Source organism: Coregonus lavaretus (assembly GCF_964263955.1).
Source record: "Coregonus lavaretus genome assembly, chromosome: 14".
NCBI lineage: Eukaryota > Metazoa > Chordata > Actinopteri > Salmoniformes > Salmonidae > Coregonus > Coregonus lavaretus.
Window position 1 is genome coordinate 44,842,859 of NC_140001.1, and position 23,520 is coordinate 44,866,378.

Genomic DNA, 23,520 nt, shown 5'->3' on the forward strand with positions numbered 1-23,520 from the left:
TTGAAAACCAATAGTCCCGTGTAGCTCAGTTGATAGAGCATGGCGCTTGCAACGCCAGGGTTGTGGGTTCGATTCCCACAGGGGACCAGTAAGTCCTGGATAAGAGCGTCTGCTAAATAACTAAAATGTAAATGTAGAACAGGAGAGCACATATGAGGAGGTCTTTATAAAGTAATTGCCTCCATGTTTCTATGGTGGGATTTTGGCTATTTTGAAGCAAGGTAAGAAATGCCTCATAATATGAAGTAAAACGTTCAAGTTTCAAACAATGAAGGAACAGGAAAAATATAGAGATGCTAATTATAGGCCTAACCGTCTTCTGGTAGATGGAAAGGCTTTCTCAAAAACCTTCTCAATTAAATGTTAACTAGCTATAAAGTAGCCTATGCCTACCTGGCAGAATGATTTCGTGATTATTTGCAAACTCCATCTCATGTGTGCTACAGAAACGCTGCTAACCGAACAACAGTGCTAGGTGCCTGCACAGTTGAATTAAAGGGGAACTATACACAAAGAAAATCAAAAATGTCTTAGATTTTTCCCAGACCTCACAAATGGTCTCCTAATGTGGCTTAAACATTGTTATGGAATTAGAACATCCAATTTTTTTGTTTTTCTATTTAAAAAGTTTGACAATTTTTTTTGTGTGGGGGGGGGGGGGGGGGGGGGGGGGGGGGGGGGGGAGTGAAATCTGATACCTGTGAATTTCTGAGTCAGTTGAAAGTCTCAGACTACTATTAGTCTACTTGCACACTACTGCTATACCCACTTCTCCAGTCACCACTGCACACACACACACACACACACACACACACACACACACACACACCAGCTAAACCAACCAACCAATCAACTAGCTTTATTCATCTTTAGTTTTGACCTGTTTGTGGCTTTCATGTTTCGATGTTTCAATCCACCCGTCAATAAACCCACCTGTTACTGTATGTGTGGCTCTCCTGCTGGAAATACACCATCTGCTGTTATGAGAGGCATGTCTGTCGATATGTCTGTCCAGCCATCTGTCTGTTCAGCTGTCTGTCCGTCCATCTGTCTATCTACCTCTGTGTCTGTCTGCCTATCTGTCTCTGTGTCTGTCTGTCTCTGTCTGAAGTTCTTTACAGGAGCTGAGGAGCGTTGATGCAACAGGATCATGCACTTTCAGATGCAACACCACCACTCACAGTAACGACTTCACTCGCCCCTCCCTCTCTCTCTTTCTTTCTCCTTTTCTATCGCTCTTTCACTCCCTCGCTCTATCAATCTCTAAATCCCCCTTTCTTTCTCTCCCATCTCCCTCCTCCTCTCTCCCATCCCCCTCCTTCTCTCTCCCATCCCCCTCCTTCTCTCTCCCATCCCCCTCCTTCTCTCTCCCATCCCCTCTCTCACTCTCTCTCTCACTCTCTCTCTCACTCTCTCTCTCTCTCTCTCTCTCTCTCTCTCTCTCTCTCTTTCTCCATCTCCCTCTCTTTCTCCATCTCTCTCTTTCTCTTTCTCCATCTCTCTCTCTCACTCTTTCTCTATCTCTCTCTCTCCATCTCTCCATCTCTCCATCTCTCTCTCTCTCTCTCTCTCTCTCTCGCTCTCTCTCTCTCTCTCTCCCTCCCTCTCTCTCTCCCTGATGAGGACCATGGAGTCATCACTTTTTCCACTCCACTGCTCTTCACTACACAATGATGTGTTACAGTAACCGTCTGTCTCAATGACTCTAACTCTAATTTAATTAATAGAGATTTAATGGACTGTCCCAAGGAAACATCACCATGGTCGGCACCACTAACAAATTCACTTTAAATCACTTTTTAATTGGCCGACAATTAAATGTGAAAAATGTATTTGGTAATGGAGTGAGACTGAATATACTACTATGCCCTAGCTAGTGCCAAAGCCATAGAGCTATGGGGGAATAGTTTAGGGCCATGAGTTTTATCGACCTTAAAACACTCTGGGCTATAGTTTTCTGGGCTATAGGCCTGGCGGTTTTCCTGGTTAGGTTACAGGGCACTAGATATGATGTGTCTATCTACCTACCCATGGCACATTTTAAACAGGGCAGTTTCACAGTCTCTCTCTCTCTCTCTCTCTCTCTCTCTCTCTCTCTCTCTCTCTCGCGCGCTCTCTCTCTCTCGCTCTAACACCTGGGTCCTCTCAAAGCCTGTTAAAAGCTCCTCTTTTCCACAGGCTTCTATGTACTCTCCCTCCTCCTCTCCTCCTCTCCTCCTCTTTAGAACACTGCTCTGAGTCCCACATCTACGGCCGAGACAGTTTTAGATCAAAACCATGACAGACAAATGAAAGGCTTCTCATTGGCAGAGACATCAGAGGGAATAAACGGGAACAGAGTGACAGAACTAAGTGACCGAGGCCTGTTAGATCGCTATACTGTACAGTACAGTCTGTATATGTCAGTAGTGTACTACAGGCCTAGCGTGGCGACTGGTGCTCACTACCTTTTCATTTCACTGTTATGAAACCATACAGACAATCTAATACATGTCTATCTAGTCATAGAATACATAGAAACACTGATCTGGAGACTTAACCTCTTCAGTTGTTATGAGTCATAGATATCATATTTGCATACTAAATACTATGTGTATGTCAGTATGCCTTTGTAAGGACTTTGGCAAATCTCCAGAATTTCCAACAGTCACTCTGGTTTAGAATGACAGTATACTGTATTCTCTGTTTTAAAATGCCATTAATATACTCTACAGTATTTACTGTGGTTTAGATGGACAGTACAGTATAGTACAGAACTGTTGTATATACTGTGAAGTCACTCAGAGCATGTTATAGAGAGGCAAGAGAATGCTTCAATAACTCTAACTCTATCTGACTCCTACACAGCTAGGGGACTGGTGATTCTTCTTGGGACAGCCAATCAGGTTTCCACTGGTGTACAAATTCTCCTGGTGAAGGGAACACAGTCCATACGATTTCCTTGTCTCTCTAACCTCCTATGTGTCTCTCTCTCTCTCTCTCTCTGTCTCTCTCTCTCTCTCTCTCTCTCTCTCTCTCTGTCTCTGTGTGTCTCTCTCTGTGTGTCTCTCTGTGTCTCTCTCTCTCTCTGTGTCTCTCTCTCTCTCTCTGTGTCTCTCTCTCTCTCTGTGTCTCTCAGATATCTCAGAGATGGAGTCCTACTCCCCACAGGAGGACCGTAGATCTCGCCAGTCGGACCTATCCTCCCACTCCTCCAACGAGAGAGAGAACCCCAGGTAGGATGGAGGTAGGGAAGGAGGGAGTGTTATTCTAGAATAGAGAGAGAGAGAGGGAGGATTTAACCTGTCTGTTGATGAATATATGGATGGATTAGAGATGTGAGAGGAGAAGACAGATACAGTATAGGTCAGTCAGATATGTTATTAAAGTTGTTGTTACTGTACTGTGTTAAATAACTAACCAACCTGTCCTGGGTGGGTGGATGTGAGAGGAGAGCTTCATAATAGGTCAGTGAGAGGTACTGTTACAGTTGTTGTTACAGTGTCCAACCTATCCAGTGTGTGTCCCTCCCACCCAGACCTCTAACCAGCCTGGAAGACTCTCCCAGGGTAGCCAAGATGTCTGCCATGGCCTCGCCCTTTAGGGTGCCCCCCCTACAGGACCCCCACGCCCCGGGCCCTGCCCCCGTCCCGGGCCCTGCCATCCTGGACTCAGAAGGGCTGCCACGCCTCGACGAGCCACCAGGTACCCACAATGCATTTTTTACCCACAATGCATCTAGAAAAGTGGCCTCAAATCCTTCCTGAGCCCTGTTTAAATTCAGTCTTATAACATTCGTAGCCAGGTGTTAGGCTACAGCTTTTCAACCTGGCATTATCCAGCCTTTCATTGAAAGAGTATGTAATCAACCAGTTCAGGTGGTCATTGATGAGAACTCACCCGTCAGTATTTGTTTAGATGTGTTCATGTATTGTTTACCAGCGTCAGCAAAGACCACTCCTAAGATTCTGCTACGCCCCAGCCCAGAGGATGAAGAGCTCTATGGGTGAGTAGATCACAGTCCAGAGTTTAAGTGCCCTATAAGAAACCCTGACCTGGCTAACACATGGAAAGAGGGAGAGTCAGAGGAGGACTCTCCTCTCCTTTATTTTCCTCTCCTCTCCTCCTCATTCATATTCATGATGCGTCCATGGCTCCATCTCTCTGCTGTGTGTGCTTGCGTTTATGTGTGTGTGTCCGTAGGGAGGGAGGGTTATTTTTACGTTCTCCTACCGCTGGGCTGGGCGGGGTGTGCTGACAGACACTATTTGTCTGTAGTCTGAGGGAAGGAAGGAGTGTCTCAGCCCTCCTCTCTCTACTGCAGGTGAAACTTAGAATACACAACTAGCTGCAGACTAACTGCCTCGTAGTCTGACCTTGATCAGGACTTCTATTACCTGCAACTAGCTACATGTAGTCTGAGTTAAAGGGACATAACTGAATTTATAATGACAAAGGTTTCTTGCATGTTTTTACAACAGGATAGTTCCTAAGCCAGTGTTTGAATTGGGGTAGAGAAAGTTCCACCACCTTTTTTTCTCACCATTTGAGTTGATCCTAATGTAACCATTTGTAATGTTGCTATCCAATCAGCGCTAACACAGTGATGGTGAGTTTCCAGAAGGGGGACAGTGTGGGTCTGAGGCTGGCGGGGGGTAACGATGTGGGCATCTTCATCGCTGGCATCCAGGAGGGCAGTCCTGCCGAGGAGGAAGGGCTACGCACCGGAGACCAGATCATGAAGGTAACCACCTTTTGGCACCGTGAACAGCATTGGACCGTCTGAGGCAAATACTGTACATCTGTAAACTCAACACCAACTTTCTGAAAGTGAATATATGTTGTGTTGATCGCTGGAGACGCATATTGTTAATTGCAGTCAGTAAAACAACCCTTAATTTCCCCATGAAACGTGTGTGTGTGTGTGGTGCAGGTGAATAGCGTGGACTTCCGAGGCATCGTGAGAGAGGAGGCTGTTCTGTTCCTGTTGGAGATTCCTAAAGGAGAGGACGTCACCATACTGGCCCAGAGTAAACCTGATGGTGAGGCTTCTACAAGGTTCTAGAGATTGTTTCACAGAGTTCTAGAGAGTTCTCTAGTCTTCATCGTGTTTCACAGGGTTCCCAGGGTTTCCTGGTTCTATAGTACTTCAGAGGGCTCTAGACATAGGTTCTATATACACTTCTTCGGTTCTTGACTTGTTGACTTGTTTTTTTCCAGAGAGTTCTACACTGCCCCTTAGTATTCCATAGTTATCCACATAATCTGATTTAATTTCAGAAGAAAAAGACTACTTTTACTGGGGAATATGGTAGCGTTCACTAAATGATGAAATGTTTACTTTCATTAAGTGATGCAGTGTTTCCTGACAAGACATAATAATATATGCCATTTAGCAGATGCTTTTATCCAAGGTACAGTCACGCGTGCACACATTTTACATATGGATGGTCCTGGGAATCGAACCCACTACCCTGGCGTTACAAGCGCCGTGCTCTACCAACTGAGCTACAAACTTTGGCTACGTTACAAATGAACAATGTGGAACAGCTTGATGGAAAAGGGAGAGTGGGTCAGTCCTTTTTCTTAGAGTCCGTCTAGTTGAATAGGGGCTATATGCAGCAGGATATGAGAGGATTCAAGTGAACAGTGGAATAAACCCATGAGCAGAGTAGTGCACACTGTCCTCTCCATGCTCCTCTCTACTCATTACACAAACACTGTGGGTCACACCCCAGGGTTACACGCACGCATGCACGCACAATCTCACACAAATACAGACAAGTACACACACACACACACATATAATAACTTTGTGTCAGTGTGATACAGAGACACCAGCTTGTTGCCCATCGGCACTGAAACCAGTTACAGCCAGTCACACACACACACACACACACACAGAGGGGGACACACAAGTTACGTAATGAGAACATTGCCTCATAAACCCATTGCCCCTGAAATGTGACATGTAACATGTACAGTACAAACCGTGTCTCTGTATAACTGTGTTAGTGTTTATGTATGTACTATGTACTGTAGAAGTTCATCTTTAAATGAATGAATCTTTAAAAACTGTGTTAGTGTGAACTATGTGAATACTACTAGACTATAAACTGTATGTTCATGTCTGTGTGGGTGCTTAGTCGTGTCTGTTTAACTATGATGGCACCCTATGTCATTTTGTAGTGCACTACTTTTGGGATGCATCCTGTGTGTGTGAGAGGTACCAGGGGCCGCCACATCTGCAGACAAACAAACAGAAAGACAGGCAGGCAAGCAGGGAGCCGTGAATTGTGGGAGGTGCGGTCTATTAGCCAGCCAGGCTGTGTAAAGCTAGCAGCTGGGTTGTCGGGGAGCGCTGTGGGAACACTATTGAATTTGAAACCCCACCAAATCTTGTACTACAACTCTGCACATGCATGCATGCACACATACATACATACACACACACACACAAACACACACACACACACACACACACACACACACACACACACACACTGACAGCCAGCTTAGGAGAGAAGGACAGGCGTGACTGACCTCTACTGTCTCCATCCCTCCTCTCTCTTCCTTTCTCATCCCTTTCTTGCTCTCTTCCTCACTCTCTCTCTCTTCCTCACTCTCTCTCTCCTCGTCTCTCTCTCTCTCCTCTGCCCTCTTTCTCGCTCTATCCTCCTCGTAATCCCTCTCTCCGTGGTGTGAGATAGTGCCCTGGGGGGTAGTGGTGTTTGCCTGGCTACTCAAACTCCTTGCTCCGGCCAAACGCTACACCACGCCCACAAACGTTAGTTTCTTCTCCGCAATGAATCTGGATCTGAGTACCTCCCAGAGGATTTCTAGAACGCAAACTCATTCTAACCGTTCTGATTGGTCCCAGAAACCGATGGGTTGGGCCAGAGCCAGAACATACATGGGTACAGCGGCATTTTGAAAATGCATCATTGGCTTTGATACTCTCATTGGTTAGAGATAATCCAATCGCTGATGACTTTGTTTTGTACAACACCCTACATTTTCACAAATGACTTCAACGATGGCAGTCTCAGACTGAAGTATGTAGCGAAGATAGAGCAGCAAAAGAATTCAGTTTGTCAGGCGATAGTGGTGTGCAAGTGTGATCCGTAGAGAATGGGACTGAATGGGCACACAGGGAAAGGAAAGGGGGACATGGAACATGGGTAGTAAGGACCAACTTGTAGCAACCAAATGTTCCTGTTGAGGTTCATTAACCCTTGTTGTTGAGAGTTATAGGGTGTTCAGGAAAGTTAGTGCTCGGCTTGACCAAAACCCTGCATGCCCTTTAGCTCTCCAGAACTAGGGGTTGGTGACCACTGATGGACAGTGCATGCTATTGTACATTTGGATTTGTAGTATGAACAAGGAGTGAAACCTGATCTCTCGCTCTCTCGCCTTCTCTCCTCCCCTCCCTCTCGCCTTCTCTCCTCCCCTCCCTCTCTCCTTCTCTCCTCCCCTCCCTCTCTCCTCTCTCCCCTCCCTCTCTCCTCTCTCCTTCTCTCCTCCCCTCCTTCTCTCCTCCCCTCCCTCTCTCCTCTCTCGCCTTCTCTCCTCCCCTCCCTCTCTCCTTCTCTCCTTCTCTCCTCCCCTCTCCCCTCCCTCTCTCCTCTCTCCTTCTCTCCTCCCCTCCCTCTCTCCTTCTCTCCTCCCCTCCCTCTCTCCTCTCTCCTTCTCTCCTCCCCTCCCTCTCTCCTCTCTCCTTCTCTCCTCCCATCCCTCTCTCCAGTCTACAATGACATCCTGGTGTCTGGTCGTGGAGACTCGTTCTTTATCAGGACTCATTTTGAATATGAGCGGGAGGCTCACCAGAGCCTGGCCTTCTCCAGAGGGGAGATCTTCAAGGTGGTGGACACTCTCTACGATGGCAAGCTGGGCAACTGGCTGGCCATCCGCACCGGCAAGGACAAACAGCTGCTGGAGAAAGGCATCATCCCCAATAAGAGCAGGTAATCATCCCTAAAGCAGCATCCCTAATAAGAGCCAGTAATCATCCCTAATAAGAGCAGGTAATCATCCCTAAGCCATCATCCCTAGCTAGAGCAGGTGAGATAGAGACAGTGAGGAGTTAGCTACTGTAGCACAGTTAGCTAGGGTCCAAGACATCACCCTTAGAGCAGATGAGATGGACTGGGAGGACACTAAGTTCGAATTTCTCAAGTCAGGATTGGGCCCTAGTATAGTAACTTTTAGAGGACTGATAAGATTCCCTGGCCATCAGTTGACTGTCAGGGGAGTGTTCAGCCACATCAGTCAAATCAGAGCCATCTCTCTCCCACATTAAATTCTCCTAGATCACACACTAGAGTAGGGTTCCCCAACTGGCAGGCCGCGGCTCAATCTAGCTGATGATCCCTGCACTAGAGTCTCCCCGCTGATCCCTGCACACTCTCACACACACACACACACACACACCAACACACACACACACACACACACACCACTCATCTGACCAGCCACAACACCAACATCTCCTCTTCTCATCCCCATTTTCCTCCTTCCATGTGCTCTCCCTTCTCTTAGATCCTCAGGCCTTGGCTGTGGGAAGTTATTTGAACTGGAACAACTTGAAAGAGTGTTTATTTTCTGTATTTTATCGTAAACACACTTGCCTTGGTTCATCTCTCCCCCTCTCCCACACCCACTTACCTTATCACCCCAACACACTGCCCTCACTCTATGCTGACTTCACCATCACCTTTTCTAAACATATCACCCATATTTCCTCCTCCTCTTGCTCTCCCTCTCACCTTTCTAACCTCTCCTCATAATCCCCCTCTCTTATTTCTCATTCTTTCCCTCCCCCTTTCTCTCCCAGGGCTGATCAGATGGCGAGCGTCCAGAACTCCCATAAGGCTGCTGGGACGGACCGCGCCGACTTCTGGCGTCTGAGAGGTCAAAGGGCAGCCAAGAGGAAGGAGCTGAGGAAGAGCAGAGAGGATGTTGGTGCTACGCCCGTCGCCACACGCTTCCCTGCTTACGAGAGAGTCGTGCTCAGAGAGGGTGGGTCTGGTCAACACAGGGGAAACTACACAGGAAATTACACACATGGAGAGAGAGGGAGGAGGCGAAGAGAGTGTTGCAGAGGAATACAGATTTGAGGGTGATACAGACGCCGGCCATAATTGGGAAACACACAGGAAATAGGGGAGAAGGAGGGGGAAGAGAGAGGGGGAGATAGAGTTGAGGAGAAATGCATAATTGAGGTGAGGAGTGGGGAGGAGGGGGGTCACAGCATTTTAAGAAGGAATGAGGGTGAGAGAGGGGCAGGCCAGCATTAGGTAACACAGGAAACAACACACCCACACACACAGGAGTGACACAGAAAAGGGAGAAATTGAGAGTTAAAGAGAGGGGAGAGGGAGAAGTGTGTGTGTGTGGGTCGTCACGCTAAACACAGGAAATACACACCACAGGGGGGAGAGAGGGGGAGAGGAGAATGTTCCTTAGAAGAGGGGAGGATGTAGGAGGAGGATGAGGGGGTGCGGTGGCAGATCAGACAAGGAGAGAGGAAGACGTAAAGGGAGGGAATGAAAAGGAGAGAAGGAAAAAGAGGAAGAGAGGGAATTGGGGAAGAACGACAAGTAGATGGCAATAAATGGAGAGAACTGAGACAGGGCTCATTACAGCATGGTATGTGAGAGAGGAAGAAGATACAGTGTGGCTATGGCAACGAAGGGCAGGAATCTAACAGAGCAGTTACTCTTTCTCCTGTTGTTGTTTCAGTGTAAGCAGACTGTGCAGTAGTGTTTAAGGCTGAATGGACTGAGACAGTGCTGAGACACAGCTTTATTGGGCCTGGCATACAGCTGTATAAACCCATGTCCCTGCCGCGTCATGAAAAGTTTTGCGGCCAAATATTGTCTTTCAAATAGGTCAGATGACATGAAAATAGAGCTATTTGGCCATGCACACCAGTGGTGTGTTTGGTGTTGAAAAACAGAAGCATATGCAGAAAAGTACCTCATACCTACGGTAAAATATGGTGGCGGAGCTTTGTTGTTATGGGGCTATTTTCTTTTAAGATAGCAGTGTGATGTCCGTAACACCAGCAAGACAATAACCCCAAGCACTAATCAAAATCCACCAAGAAATTGTTCATTTACCACAAAATCAACATTTGGCAATGGTCATCTCAGTCTCCGGACTTGAATCCCATTGAAAACCTGTGGTTTGAATTGAAGAGGGCAGTCCATAAGAGCAGACAAAGGATATCAAGGATTGGGATTCTGTATGGAGGAATGGTCTAAGATCCCTCTCAATGTGTTCTCCAATCTCATAAAACATTTTAGAAAAAGGATCGGTGTAGTTATCCTCGCAAGGGGAGGGTGCTAGAGTATTAAAAACAGCGGTGCCAATCATTTTGATCCTTACCTTTTTTAGTAGATTTGTATTACTTGTTAAACAAAATGTATTTTTCTGTGCAATTGTATTAGTATAAAATAATATAATTTCCCAATATTTGGTGTATTTTCATGGTCATCACCTACTCACTGTTAAGTTTGTCACAGTCCCGACATCAGCGTTGGCTATCCTGCTACAGAGATTTTTGATGTCAGGATGCACGCACATCACTCGAACGTGACGTTTGATGGTGAACAGAAAATGGCTCTAATGATTAAACTATTAGACACTGTAGGTCCCCGCCACACACACATTTATACATGGCCCCTAATATTGTGCATGATAAACCCAGGAATGATAGTCATGTTGTTTTAGGTTGTACTACCGCTAAGGAGTGACTGTCTAAAGCATCATCTCCTCTCTTGTGTTGTAGCTGGTTTCAGACGTCCTGTGGTTCTGTTTGGTCCTATAGCTGATGCAGCCAATGACAAGCTGGCCAGCGAGCTGCCTGACCTGTTTGTCATCGCCAGTGAGTCTCTCACATTGTGTGTCTGTCTGTCAGTTTGTCTGTCTGTCTGTTTGTCTGTCTGTTTTGTCTTGAGTCACGCTAGTCATTTGTTGAATAACACGGTCTCTGTCTCTGTCCATGGTCAGAAACTGAGCCTAAAGATGCTGGGTCGGAGAAATCCTCAGGAGTGGTGAGACTTAACACCATCCGCCAGATCATCGAGCAGGTAGGAGCCTCTCTCACTCTCTCTCTCTCTCTCTCTCTCTCTCTCTCTCTCTCTCTCTCTCTCTCTCTCTCTCTCTATCGCTCTCTCTCGCTCTCTCTCTCTATCGCTCTCTCTCGCTCTCTCTCTCTATCGCTCTCTCTCTCTATCGCTCTCGCTCTCTCTCTATCGCTCGCTCTCTCTCTATCGCTCTCTCTCTATCGCTCTCTCTCTATCGCTCTCTATCGCTCTCTCGCTCTCGCTCTCTCTCTATTGCTCTCTCTCTCTATCGCTCTCTCTCTCTCTCTATCACTCTCTCTCTCTCTCTATCGCTCTCTCTCTCTATCGCTCTCTCTCTCTCTCTCTCTCTCTCTCTCTCTCTCTCTCTCTCGCAGTAATTTATGAACGTGGATGAACACCCGCTAAAAACATGTTTTTGTGCAACATCACCAAATTCCTCATTAAATAAAGAAAAGGCCACTGCCGACGCATTTCAAGCACACAGAACTTGATTACATTGCAGGACATGTTGAATAGAAAGCTAAATGCTGTTTTAATCATGACACAGAAAGCAGCTGTTTCCGATGACTAAATGCAAACTTGCCGATTGAGATACCAAGACTGGCAGCGCAATTTATCCCTAGGGATATTGGTAGCCTCCTTTCACCTACCTACTTTTGTGCCTGTGTTTAGGCAAGTGGCAGAAAGATTCCATTTGGGCTGTCATTCTTGACTGTCTTTCGATCCGTGTCGTATCAAAGCAGGGTCGGCTCAAAAGGGGTCCAGAGGATTGGCCACCTAAATTGTCATTTTGCCCACCTAACCAAGTCCCGATTTTATAAACCGATGTATAACGATGCCTTTCTCCGTAACGCTTTATGGTAGAAATGAACTGTGAAATACACAAGAAAAGACAGCTTTGATGCGAATGTGGATATCTTTGATTTGTCCCTATGTCATTCAGAGCCTGAGCGACGACGTGCAGAAGTCAGTCTTACATTTATTTATTTTTTGCTTTCAACAGGATTTACAAGTAATCTCATACAATGCTGACTCTGTCACAATCAGTGCTATTCAGTTGAGCTATTCACTTGAGCTATTCACTTGAAAACAGCACAAAAGCATAAAGCATCATTTTTTGTAACTGATTGCCCCAGATGTTCTGAATAAGATGCCATATAATAATTGATGTTACACATTTGTTAGGGAAATGATGTCAAATCGAGACTAGACTTAATTTTCCCATCATTATTATCATTAAATAGTCTACCATCCAAAATATGTCATGTTTAACATTGTAGAATTGCAGGAAATTGGCTTTAAAATAGCAGAACGTGTTGGTGGTGCATTTCACACATATCAATAAACTAGAATCAAAATGCAGGTCCAAATGCAGTTCAAAAAATAAATAAACCCTAGGCTATTTAATCTATCAAAAAGCGTTTGTCACAGTAAATAGTTGATTTGCAGTATGAGTTAGATAAGAGGTAATTACCAGTTAATAAATTGATACAGAAATTGTAGGTGTGCCACAAATGTTTATCCCATCAAGGCGTGCCACGGTTCAAAAAAGGTTGGGAACCACTGATCTATCTATCTTTCTCTTTGTCCCCCTCGATCTGTCTCTCTCTCTCTCTCTCTCCATTCAATCACTGTCCCCCATCATGTCCCCTGTAGGACAAGCATGCCCTGCTGGATGTGACTCCCAAGGCGGTGGACACTCTGAACTACACCCAGTGGTACCCCATCGTCATCTTCTTCAACCCAGACAATAAACCAGGGGTTAAGGCCATGAGGCAGAGGGTGATACCTGGGTCCAACCGCAGCGCTAGAAAACTATATGAACAGGCTGTCAAACTGAGAAAGACCTGCTCTCACCTATTCACTGGTTAGTCACACACATGGATCCGCCACACACACACAGTTACACAGAGATACGCGCACAGATACACATGCATACACACACCATTTACTTTTGGCTACCACCCTCAGGAGTGTCCATATTCCATATACTGTAGTTGGCCAGTGAGTTGATATCTCTCTCTCTCTCTCTCTCTCTCTCTCTCTCTCTCTCTCTCTCTCTCTCTCTCGATGACTATCTGACACACACACATTCCTCTAGTTGGCCAGTGATTCATGTTAAACCCCTGTTTCTGTAGACGACTATCGAGTCCCTAACGTCAATAAACAAACAGTTAAACAGCCAAATATAGAACACAAGATAGTTAGTTTCCTGCATTTCCTGATAATCTGTTGTATCTCTTTTTTGTGCCATTACACCCCCTCCCTCTCTCCCCCTCTCTACTCGGTCTCTTCTCATCCGTCCTGCTGTTCTCTCTCACCCTTCTCTTTCTCTTCTCTTCTCTTCCATTCTTTCGCTTCTCTCCCTCTCTCTGCTCTCCCCCTCTCTCCCCTTCCTCTCGCTCCCCCTCTCTTTAATTATCTCTCAACTTCCTCTATCTCTCTCTCTTTCCCCCCCCCCCCCTCTCCTCCTCTCTCCCTCCCTCCCTTTCCTCCTCACTCCGCCCTCCTCCCTACAGCTACTATTGATGTGAACTCGGCCAATGATGCGTGGTACGGCAGTGTGAAGGACTCTATCAGGGAGCAGCAGACTCAGGCTGTATGGGTGTCTGAGGGGAAGGTAAAAATACTCACCATACAGAGCTCATACACTGGATACTATACTGTACTATAATGTACTGTATGATATTATACTGTACTTTACTATATTATCCTATACTAGGGATGTGACAAATTGAAACATTTTTGTAACGTTTCAACTGCTATTTTCTTATCTGTTTTCCGTTAAAACATTTTATAAAATTCCACATGAAATCTTACTGCATGGTATGACCACTAGAGGGAAATGAATTCCTACCACAGTCATACATTAGGCTTATTTATCTGGAATATGCTTTGTGGCTGACCGAGTGGGCAGGTGAAATTTTGTTCCGAAGACTACCGTTAATTCACGTTGACTCTAGTGTTCCTTCCATTTGTTATGAGCATTAGCGACTCGCATCAAAAAATAAACGTAACCAAGTGATCACAGTTCTTCTCCTTCCATTTTCTTTTACCTCCGTTACGTGTGTCTCACTTGATTTCAATCCGACCGCTCCCTATACACACATGCGTGCTGCGCACCCAAGCTCCCATTAGGCCTACAGAAATGACTGCCTATATAAACGTATCTAACTGATGGAATACATAAACCGAACTGTAGACAAGCTACATTCTTTGCCAAATCACGACAGCGTTATCATGAATTCAGTTTTGTGATAACTGCACTGTGATTTTAAAATATTGTGAACAAAAACAACCACAATGTTTTTCGGTTAGGGATTTTTTCTTACGAACGGTCACACCCCTATAATATACTATACTCTACTCTATACATGCTACCCACTGGGCACACACTGGTTGAATCAACGTTGTTTCCAGGTCCTTTCAATGAAATGATGTTAAACCATCGTGGAATAGACATTGAATTGACGTCTGTGCCCAGTGGGTATAGTCTGCTACACTCCTATCCTCTTCTATTCTTCTTGTACTATTCCACCCTGTATATTATGTACATGTTTCAATCATGTTCTCTAGAATGTTCTTACTGTCTACTTCAAGTCTATATTGTATTCACTCTTCCTTCCTATCAAGCTATTTCTGTAAACTTCTGTGTACTAGTCCATCTTAACGATTTCCCTTGATGCTACTATATACTTAGTCTAGTTTCTTCATACTGTACTCAGACTTTTCTATCACTTTTAAGATGGTGAAAAGTTGTTTGCTCTATTTCCTGAGTCCTGTGTTGTGAGCATGCTCACTGTGTGTGAATCCTTCTACCACTGGTGCTCTACAGCTCGGTTCTTCTTTCTTTTCTTTTCTTTGTTTTTGTTTTTGTTTCTGCTTCCTCTCTGTACACCAAGATCCATCATGTGTCTCTTTTAGCTGGACGGGACGGAGATGGACCTTGATCTCCATGACGACCGCATGTCTTACCTGTCAGCCATGTCAGCCGACTACCTGAGCATGGACAGCCGATTGGCCAGCGACTACGATGACACGGCGGACGAGGGCGGGGCTTACACAGATAACGAGCTGGACAACGAGCCGGCTGACCAACTGCACGTATCCGCTATCAGCCGCTCCTCTGAGCCCGTGCTGGCAGAGGAGGTTAGAGAGACACAGCGATAAGCACACACACACACACACACACACACGGTTAGCAACACACACGCACACACACACACACACACACACACACACACACACACACACACACACGGTTAGCAACAAACACGCACATGCAGCCCATAAGATGGATTGTGATGTCCTAGCCTCACAGCCTTGGTGATATGCAGAGCTATAAGAATCTATTCTGCCCTCTACAGTTCAAACACGCCATTACACCTATGATATCTCCAGTCCAATGTAGGCCTACATGACCAAAATCAATACCATCTGGTTAGAATTTGTTTGGGTTGTTTCAGGAACCCAATGTGTCAGAAGCACTTTAGCAAAACTGTTTTTTAAATAGAGGCCATTCAGCATTATGATAATAGCCCTCCGGCCAGTTTCTCTCTAGTACAGTAGTTAAAAACAGACTGGAAACACAGGTTATAGATGTATCATTTCATTAGGGAACTATATGATTTTGTATGGCTGTGCAAGGATCTTAAAATATATGTGTGTGTGTGTGTGTGTGTGTGTGTGTGTGTGTGTGTGTGTGTGTGTGTGTCCCACAGGGGTAGGAGTGTATAACAGTATTACATAGGCTACTAACTGCATGTACAGTATAACTTCCTCTCCTCCCCTTAGCAACCAGATGCCATGACAATTACTTCTATGCACCTGGTTTATGCAGATGTTACACAACCTCTCTATAATTAAAACATATGACCCTTCAATAATCAGCATGGTTGACCCTTGACCCAGCCTGTAAACCTGCATGGTACTTCCTGTTGACCCTGTCCTATGTGTGTATATGTGTTTGTGGGGTCAGATCCTGCGCAGGTGCAGTCCAGAGATCCGTGGTGGCGTCAGGAGGGTGGGCAGCAGTGCCAGCCCACCTCCAGCATTTGTACCTGACCCCCCCAAGGTGAGAGAGACACACGCACATACAAATTCCTCTTATATTCACTTTGACCATCTTTGGCAACATAAAGTCAACCGGTAGTGAGCATCAGATTTTTGGGCAACTGTGTGGTTTTTGGGGTAGATAAGTACAGGATCCCCGGTAGCTTTCAAACATCCACTTACGTTTGAATGTTTGAAACCTCCATCACCCCTTAGCTCTTTAACTCAATCAGAAGAAGCAAACTCCCCTTCTCTCTGAAGAATGGTCTGATCTGGAGAAACCACGCCCACCCCGGCTCGGATTCCTCCAACGGCAGCTCATTGGACCACTCTGGTACCTAATTAACAAGAAGTAACTCCCCAAATTCCCTGTGGTGATAGAAGGGTCCAGCGTTCGTGAAACCTCATAGTCATTAATAGTATATAGTTGAACAGATATTCTAGAGTAGTGTAGGCTACCTGTGTTTTGAACTCTTAAAGTGTTGTAGAGAAAGAGGTGTCCGTGGTTTGGTCAGTGTCGTCTATCAAAATGTGGTATTCAACATTGTCTTCTGTTACGAATCTGTTTGGGAAAGTATAACTTGAAGCTTCTTTTATGTTGTAAATCAACAGTGAGGTAATGAGGGCGGAAGCCTAAAGTTAATGATCATTTCTTTAAGCGTCTCTTACGTTTTTCTAGTCACAAATCTCCTATTCACGTACACAAATGTTTGAGTTGCGGATCTGTGACTGACCCTGTCTGGTCCCCATAGAAATAGAATGATTTCATTGACTGAATCAAATCAAAATGATTTGATTCATTCTAATTCTATGCTGGTCCACCCCCCGTCCCCCTCCCTCCCTACCCCTTCAGGTAAAGCTGCTGTTCAGGGACGAGGTAGTCCCTCCCAGGGGGGTTATAGGGTCGTACGAGCCCCCCCCCAGCCGAGGCTACGACTCCCACTCCTCCAGCCCTGCCAGCGACCCCCCTCCTCTCCCTCGCACCCTCAACTCCTTCGGCAAGGCCAAGCCCCTGGCACCTCCCCCCATCGCCCTCAAACCCTCCTATAATACCCAGGACACCACCAGCAGCACAGCCCCATACACAACAGCCTTTAGGGGCCCGGAGCAGCCAGGGGAGAGCCCTGAGGACCCCAGCCTCAAGTCGTTCCTGGGGAAGATCAAGGCCTTTGAGAAGATGGACCACTTTGCACGTGCTCAGAGGATGCTGGAGCTGCAGGAGGCCCAGAACGCCAGGGTGGGTTGGTGGGTGTGTGCCTCTGAATGTGTGTGCGTGTGAGAGAGAAAGAGTGTGTGTCTGCTAGTCTGTTGTCATCAAAGCATCATACTAATGTCTGTCTCTGTCCAGTTGGAGATAGCTCAGAAGCACCCAGACATCTATGCTGTCCCTGTGAAGACCCAAAAACTGGATCACAGCCGGCCTCAGCCTATAGGGTAGGAACACAACATGGGAGTGTCTTTACCCATTCATACCGTGAATGTGTTGTGTTACGTCTGTCCACTTTCCGTTGTGCTCTATATTCATTTGCATGTGTGGATTTTCACTGAATATATTGGGTGTGAGTATTGTATATTTATGTGTGTTCGTGTGTGTGTGCGTCTGTGTGTGTGTGTGTGTGTTCAGTTCCAGCTCGCGTCCCGAGCCCCAGACCCCTCCCTCCAAGCTGCCATACTCGGAGAGTCGTGGGTTCTACCCCAGCGAAGAGGAAGAGGAAGAGTGCCGACGCCAGCTGGCAGACCACACCAAGAGAGGCTACTACCAGACCAACAACCAGAAATACCAGGACACAGAACTGTAGACTACACTACCAACAACCAGAAATACCAGGACACAGAACTGTAGACTACACTACCAACAACCAGAAATACCAGGACACAGAACTGTAGACTACACTACCAACAACCAGAAATACCAGGACACAGAACTGTAGACTACACTACCAACAACCAGAAATACCAGGACACAGAACTGTAGACTACACTACTAACAACCAGAAATACCAGGACACAGAACTGTAGACTACACTACTAACAACCAGAAATACCAGGACACAGAACGAATACCCCTTAATACCCTATAGTAACAAGAAACAGGGCTGGTTGACAGAGACACCCACACACTGCTGAGCCCTGCTCTGATTGACTCAGCTCAGCGCACATGAACACACTCTCCATTCCAGCGGGGCTCCGCCCCCCTCGTCTGACCCTGCACCAATCCGCTGCTGACTCGGAAGCCGGCCCGTTTTAAGTTTGACTTAAAACCGCTTTTTTGCTGCAAAAGTTGGATAGTTACCTCACTGTCTCTGTTATTATTCGTGTTTAATTTCTATTTGCTTGTTTGGTTGAGTTCTTTTGTTACACCGATCTGTGTTATTGTTATGATACATTTAATCAGGAACCACGTTATTTCTTGCCTATGCAACTCCTTCAGTTTGCTTCCTGCAGAGCAACTGAAACCTTTTGCCACGAGTTCCTCTCCGCACTCCACGAGAACCTCAAACCTTACGAGTTCTCCTTACGAGTAGCTTCTCATCACCACTCCTTCCTTTTGTACTACATCCAATATTATAACCAGCTGTCTCCAAACTATTTTAAAAGGTCACATATATATATTATATTATTATATATATACAATGTCTAGTGTTTATACTCCTCCATCTTTGCATTCCTTCCTATATAATCTTGTGTGTCTGTATACATACAGTATATATATGAGAGAGATAGAGAGAGCGAATGAAAGAGACATTATATTATATATACAATACACTGGAATTTAAGAGTTTTTGAAGTGCCTTTTACTTTATGAATAACATAATGAGGTTTGGGGACGTCCATCGGTGCGTGGCGCCCCTGTCCCTGTCCCCTGGACCACACCACTCTGCTGCTCTCAAGCTTTTAGGGAAAACAGGGAACAAGAGACACCAAAACCTTAATACTGTCCCAACTGTACCGTCCCTCCATCCGTCCCTCTGTCCCTTCCTCCACAACGATACCCTCCATGACCAGTCCTGTCTGTCCCCCAGAGACATGTCCAAGATGGGAACAGCATTCAATCAAAACCGCTTTCCAGGGCCTCCTGAGTGGTGCAGTGGTCACTACAGACCCGGGTTCGATTCTAGGCTGCCGGCTGTGACCGGGAGACCCATGAGGCGGTGCACAATTGGCTCAGCGTCGTCCGGGTTAGGGGAGGGTTTGGCCGGCCGGGATGTCCTTGTCCCATTGCGCTCTAGCGACTCCTTGTGGCGGGCCGGGCGCATGCATGCTGACTTCGGTCGCCAGTTGTATGGTGTTTCCTCTGACACAATGGTGCGGCTTGCCTCCGGGTAAAGCGAGCAGTGTGTCAAGAAGCAGTGCGGCTTGGCAGGGTCGTGTTTCGGAGGACACATGGCTCTCGACCTTCGCCTCTCCCGAGTCCGTACGGGAGTTGCAGCGATGGGACAAGACCGTAACTACCAATTGGATATCACGAAATTGGGGAGGAAACGCTTTCCAAGTTTCCTGGGTACGATAAAATGTATGAAAAATAAATTCAGTGTGTGGAACAGAAAGAAACTGATCAGTATTATAACTCAAACATTATGTTTCAAAAGAGGAAGGTAATTTGTGTCTTACCTGCGGAAACCTGGAGCACTGTTTTGATTGAATAGCACCCCAGATCAGGTGGGTTCAGGGAGGAGGTGTGAGGTAGGAGACGTGTGATTGGTTGATATGTATGTCTGTCATTTCTGTTGTGGAGTCTACCGTGTCCATCGTGGTCTCGGCTACACTGTTGATGTGTTTCTACATGTTATTACATGCTTGATTGTATCTCAGTTCACACTATACCTCCATTGGGTTATAAGTGCTTATTATTGAACACACAGTATTAAAGTGAGAGAGAGAGAGAGAGGAATGACTGGACAATGTCTGCTTGGGAATTTCATGTAGTTTTATCTTACAACACCAAATAAAAGAAAGTCTTTAAATGACAGAGTGGAGAAATCACCCTGTGCTGGCTATATTTTCTTTTCACATTGTCCTTTTCAACACGGTTCAAGCAACTATGGTGGATGCGTAACCTGGCCAGTATAGTACAGCTTGGGTCTGCTTGGCTATATATATATATATATATATATATAAGTACCAGTTAAAAGCTTGGACACACCAACTCATTCCAGGGTTTTTCTTAATTTTTACTATTTTCTACATTGTAGAATAATAGTGAAGACATCAAAACTATGAAATAACACATATGGAATCATGTAGTAATCAAAAAAGTGTTAAACAAATTCTTCAAAGTAGCCACCCTTTGCCTTGACAGCTTTGCACACTATTGGCATTCTCTCAACCAGCTTCATGTGGTAGTCACCTGGAATGCATTTCAAGTAACAGGTGTGCCTTGTTAAATTTCTTTCCTCCTTAATGCCTTTGAGGCAATCCGTTGTGTTGTGACAAGGTAGGGGTGGTATACAGAAGATAACCCTATTTGGTAAAATACCAAGTCCATATTATGTCAGGAACAGCTCAAATAAGCAAAGAGAAATGACAGTCCATCATTATTTCAAGACATGAAGGTCAATCCATCTGGAACATTTCAAGAACTTTGAACGTTTCTTCAAGTGCAGTCGCAAAAACCATCAAGCGCTATGATGAAACTGGCTCTCATGAGGACCGCCACAGGAAAGGAAGACCCATAGTTACTTCTGCTGCAGAGGATAAGTTCATTAGAGTTACCAGCCTCAGAAATTGCAGCCCAAATAAATGCTTCACAGAGTTCAAGTAACATACACATGTCAACATCAACTGTTCAGAAGAGACTGTGTGAATCAGGCCTTCATGGTCGAATTACTGCAAATAAACCACTACTAAAGGACACCAATAATAAGAAGAGACTTGCTTGGGCCAAGAAACACAAGCAATGGACATCAGACCAGTGGAAATCTGTCCTTTGGTCTGATGAGTCCAAATGTGAGATTTTTGGTTCCAACCGCAATGTCTTTGTCAGGTGCAGAGTAGGTGAACGGATGATCTCCGCATGTGTGGTTCCCACCGTGAAGCATGGAAGAGGGAGGTGTGGGAGTGCTTTGCTGGTGACACTGTTGGTGATTCATTTAGAATTCAAGGCACACTTAACCAGCATGGCTACCACAGCATTCTGCACCGATACGTCATCCCATCTGGTTTGAGCTTAGTGGGACTATCATTTGTTTTTCAACAGGACAATGACCCAACACACCTCCAGGCTGTGTAAGGGCTATTTTACCGTGATGGAGTGCTGGATCAGATGACCTGGCCTCCACATTCACCCGACCTCAACCCAATGGAGATGGTTTGGGATGAGTTGGACCGCAGAGTGAAGGAAAAGCAGCCAGCAAGTGCTCAGCATATGCAGGAACTCCTTCAAGACTGTTGGAAAAGCATTCCAGGTGAGTTCAAGACTGTTGGAAAAGCATTCCAGGTGAAGCTGGTTGAGATACTGCCAAGAGTGTGCAAAGCTGTCATCCTGGCAAAGGGAGCCTACTTTGAAGAATATGGACTGTATACCACCCCTACCTTGTCACAACACAACTGATTGGCTCAAACGCATTAAGGAAAGAAATTCCACCAATTAACTTTTAACAAGGCACACCTGTTAATTGAAATGCATTCCAGGTGACTACCTCATGAAGCTGGTTGAGAGAATGCCAAGAGTGTGCAAAGCTGTCATCAAGGCAAAGGGTGGCTACTTTAAAGAATCTCAAATATAAAATGTATTTTTATTTGTTTAACACTTTTTTGATTACTACATGATTCCATATATGTTTCGTAGTTTTGATGTATTCACTATTATTCTACAATGTAGAATAAAGAAATTAAGAAAAACCCTGGAATGAGTAGGTGTGTACAAACTTTTGACTGGTACTGTACGTGTGTGTGTGTGTGTGTGTGTGTGTGTGTGTGTGTGTGTGTGTGTTTATACTGAACAAAAATATAAATGCAATATATAAAGTGTTGGTCCCATGTTTCATGAGCTGAAATAAGACCCCAGAAATTTTCCATACGCACAACAAGCTTATTTCTCTTAGATTTTGTGCACAAATTAGTTTACATCCTTGTTAGTGAGCATTGCTCCTATGCCAAGATCAAGAAGCTGATTAAACAGCATGATCATTACACAGGTGCACCTTGTGCTGGGGACAATAAAAGGCCACTAAAATGTGCATTTTTGTCACACAACACAATGCCACCGATGTCTCAAGTTTTGAGGGAGCGTGCTATTGGCATGCTGACTGCAGGAATGTCCACCAGAGCTGTTGCCAGATAATTTAATGTTAGTTTCTCTACCGTAAACCGCCTCCAATGTCGTTTTAGATAATTTGGCAGTACGTCCAACCGGCCTCACAACTGCAAACCATGTGTAACCACGCCATCCCAGGATTTACACATCCGGCTTCTTCACCTGAGGGATGGTCTGAGACCAGCCACCCGGACAGCTGATGAAACTGGGTTTGCACAACCAAATAATTTCTGCACAAACGGGAAGCTCATCTGCATGCTTGTCATACTCACCAGGGTCTTGACCTGACTGCAGTTTGGCGTCAGTTCGATTTCAGTGGGAAAATGCTCACCTTCGATGACCACTGGCACACTGAAGAAGTGTGGTCTTCAAGGATGATTCCCGGTTTCAACTGTACCGGGCAGATGGCATGTGGGCGAGCGGTTTGCTGATATCAACACTGTGAACAGTGTTGTGGCGGTGGGATTATGGTATGGGCAAGCATAAGCTACGGACAAAGAACACAATTGCAATTTATCGATAGCAATTTGAATGCACAGAGATACCGTGACGAGATCCTGATGATCATTGTCGTACCATTCATACGCCGCCATCACATCATGTTTCAGCATGAATAATGCACGGCCCCATGTCGCAAGGATCTGTACACAATTCCTGGAAGCTGAAAATGTCCCAGTTCTTCCATGGCCTGCATACTCATCAGACATCTCACCCATTGAGCATGTTTGGGATGCTCTGGATCAACGTGTACAACAGCGTGTTCCAGTTCCCGCCAATATCAAGTAACATCGCAAAACGGTTGAAAAGGAGCGGGATAACATTCCACAGGCCACAATCAACAGCCTGATCAACTCAATGCGAAGGAGATGTCACGCTGCATGAGGCAAATGGTGGTCACATCAGATACTGACTAGTTTGTTGATCCACAGTCCTACTTTTTTTTTTTTAAAGGTATCTGTGACCAACAGATGCATGCATATCTGTTGTGAAATCCATAGATTAGGCCCTACTGAATTTATTTCAATTGACTGATTTCCTTTTATAAACTGTAACTTGAAATTGTTGCATGTTGCGTTTATATTGTCGTTCAGTGTGTGTATATACTGTGTGTGTGTGTGTGTGTGTGTGTGTGTGTATGTGGAC

General features: G+C 45.5%; 1 protein-coding gene across 1 annotated transcript in view; it reads left to right on the forward strand.

Moving 5' to 3' along the window:
* The window catches only part of LOC311141770 (tight junction protein 2-like), a 99,667-nt gene extending 79,562 nt beyond the window's left edge, over positions 1–20,105 (forward strand). Inside the window, exons 8-23 of the mRNA XM_084177214.1 lie at positions 3,119–3,215; positions 3,518–3,684; positions 3,922–3,985; positions 4,573–4,723; positions 4,913–5,021; positions 7,724–7,943; positions 8,813–8,997; positions 10,772–10,867; positions 10,993–11,072; positions 12,726–12,936; positions 13,589–13,689; positions 14,994–15,218; positions 16,048–16,143; positions 16,975–17,358; positions 17,470–17,555; positions 17,746–20,105. Coding sequence (XP_084033340.1) covers positions 3,119–3,215; positions 3,518–3,684; positions 3,922–3,985; positions 4,573–4,723; positions 4,913–5,021; positions 7,724–7,943; positions 8,813–8,997; positions 10,772–10,867; positions 10,993–11,072; positions 12,726–12,936; positions 13,589–13,689; positions 14,994–15,218; positions 16,048–16,143; positions 16,975–17,358; positions 17,470–17,555; positions 17,746–17,920 — 2,447 coding nt within the window. The 3' untranslated portion in view covers positions 17,921–20,105. The remainder of the gene's footprint in view (positions 1–3,118; positions 3,216–3,517; positions 3,685–3,921; positions 3,986–4,572; positions 4,724–4,912; positions 5,022–7,723; positions 7,944–8,812; positions 8,998–10,771; positions 10,868–10,992; positions 11,073–12,725; positions 12,937–13,588; positions 13,690–14,993; positions 15,219–16,047; positions 16,144–16,974; positions 17,359–17,469; positions 17,556–17,745) is intronic.
* The last annotated feature ends 3,415 nt before the right edge of the window (positions 20,106–23,520 follow it).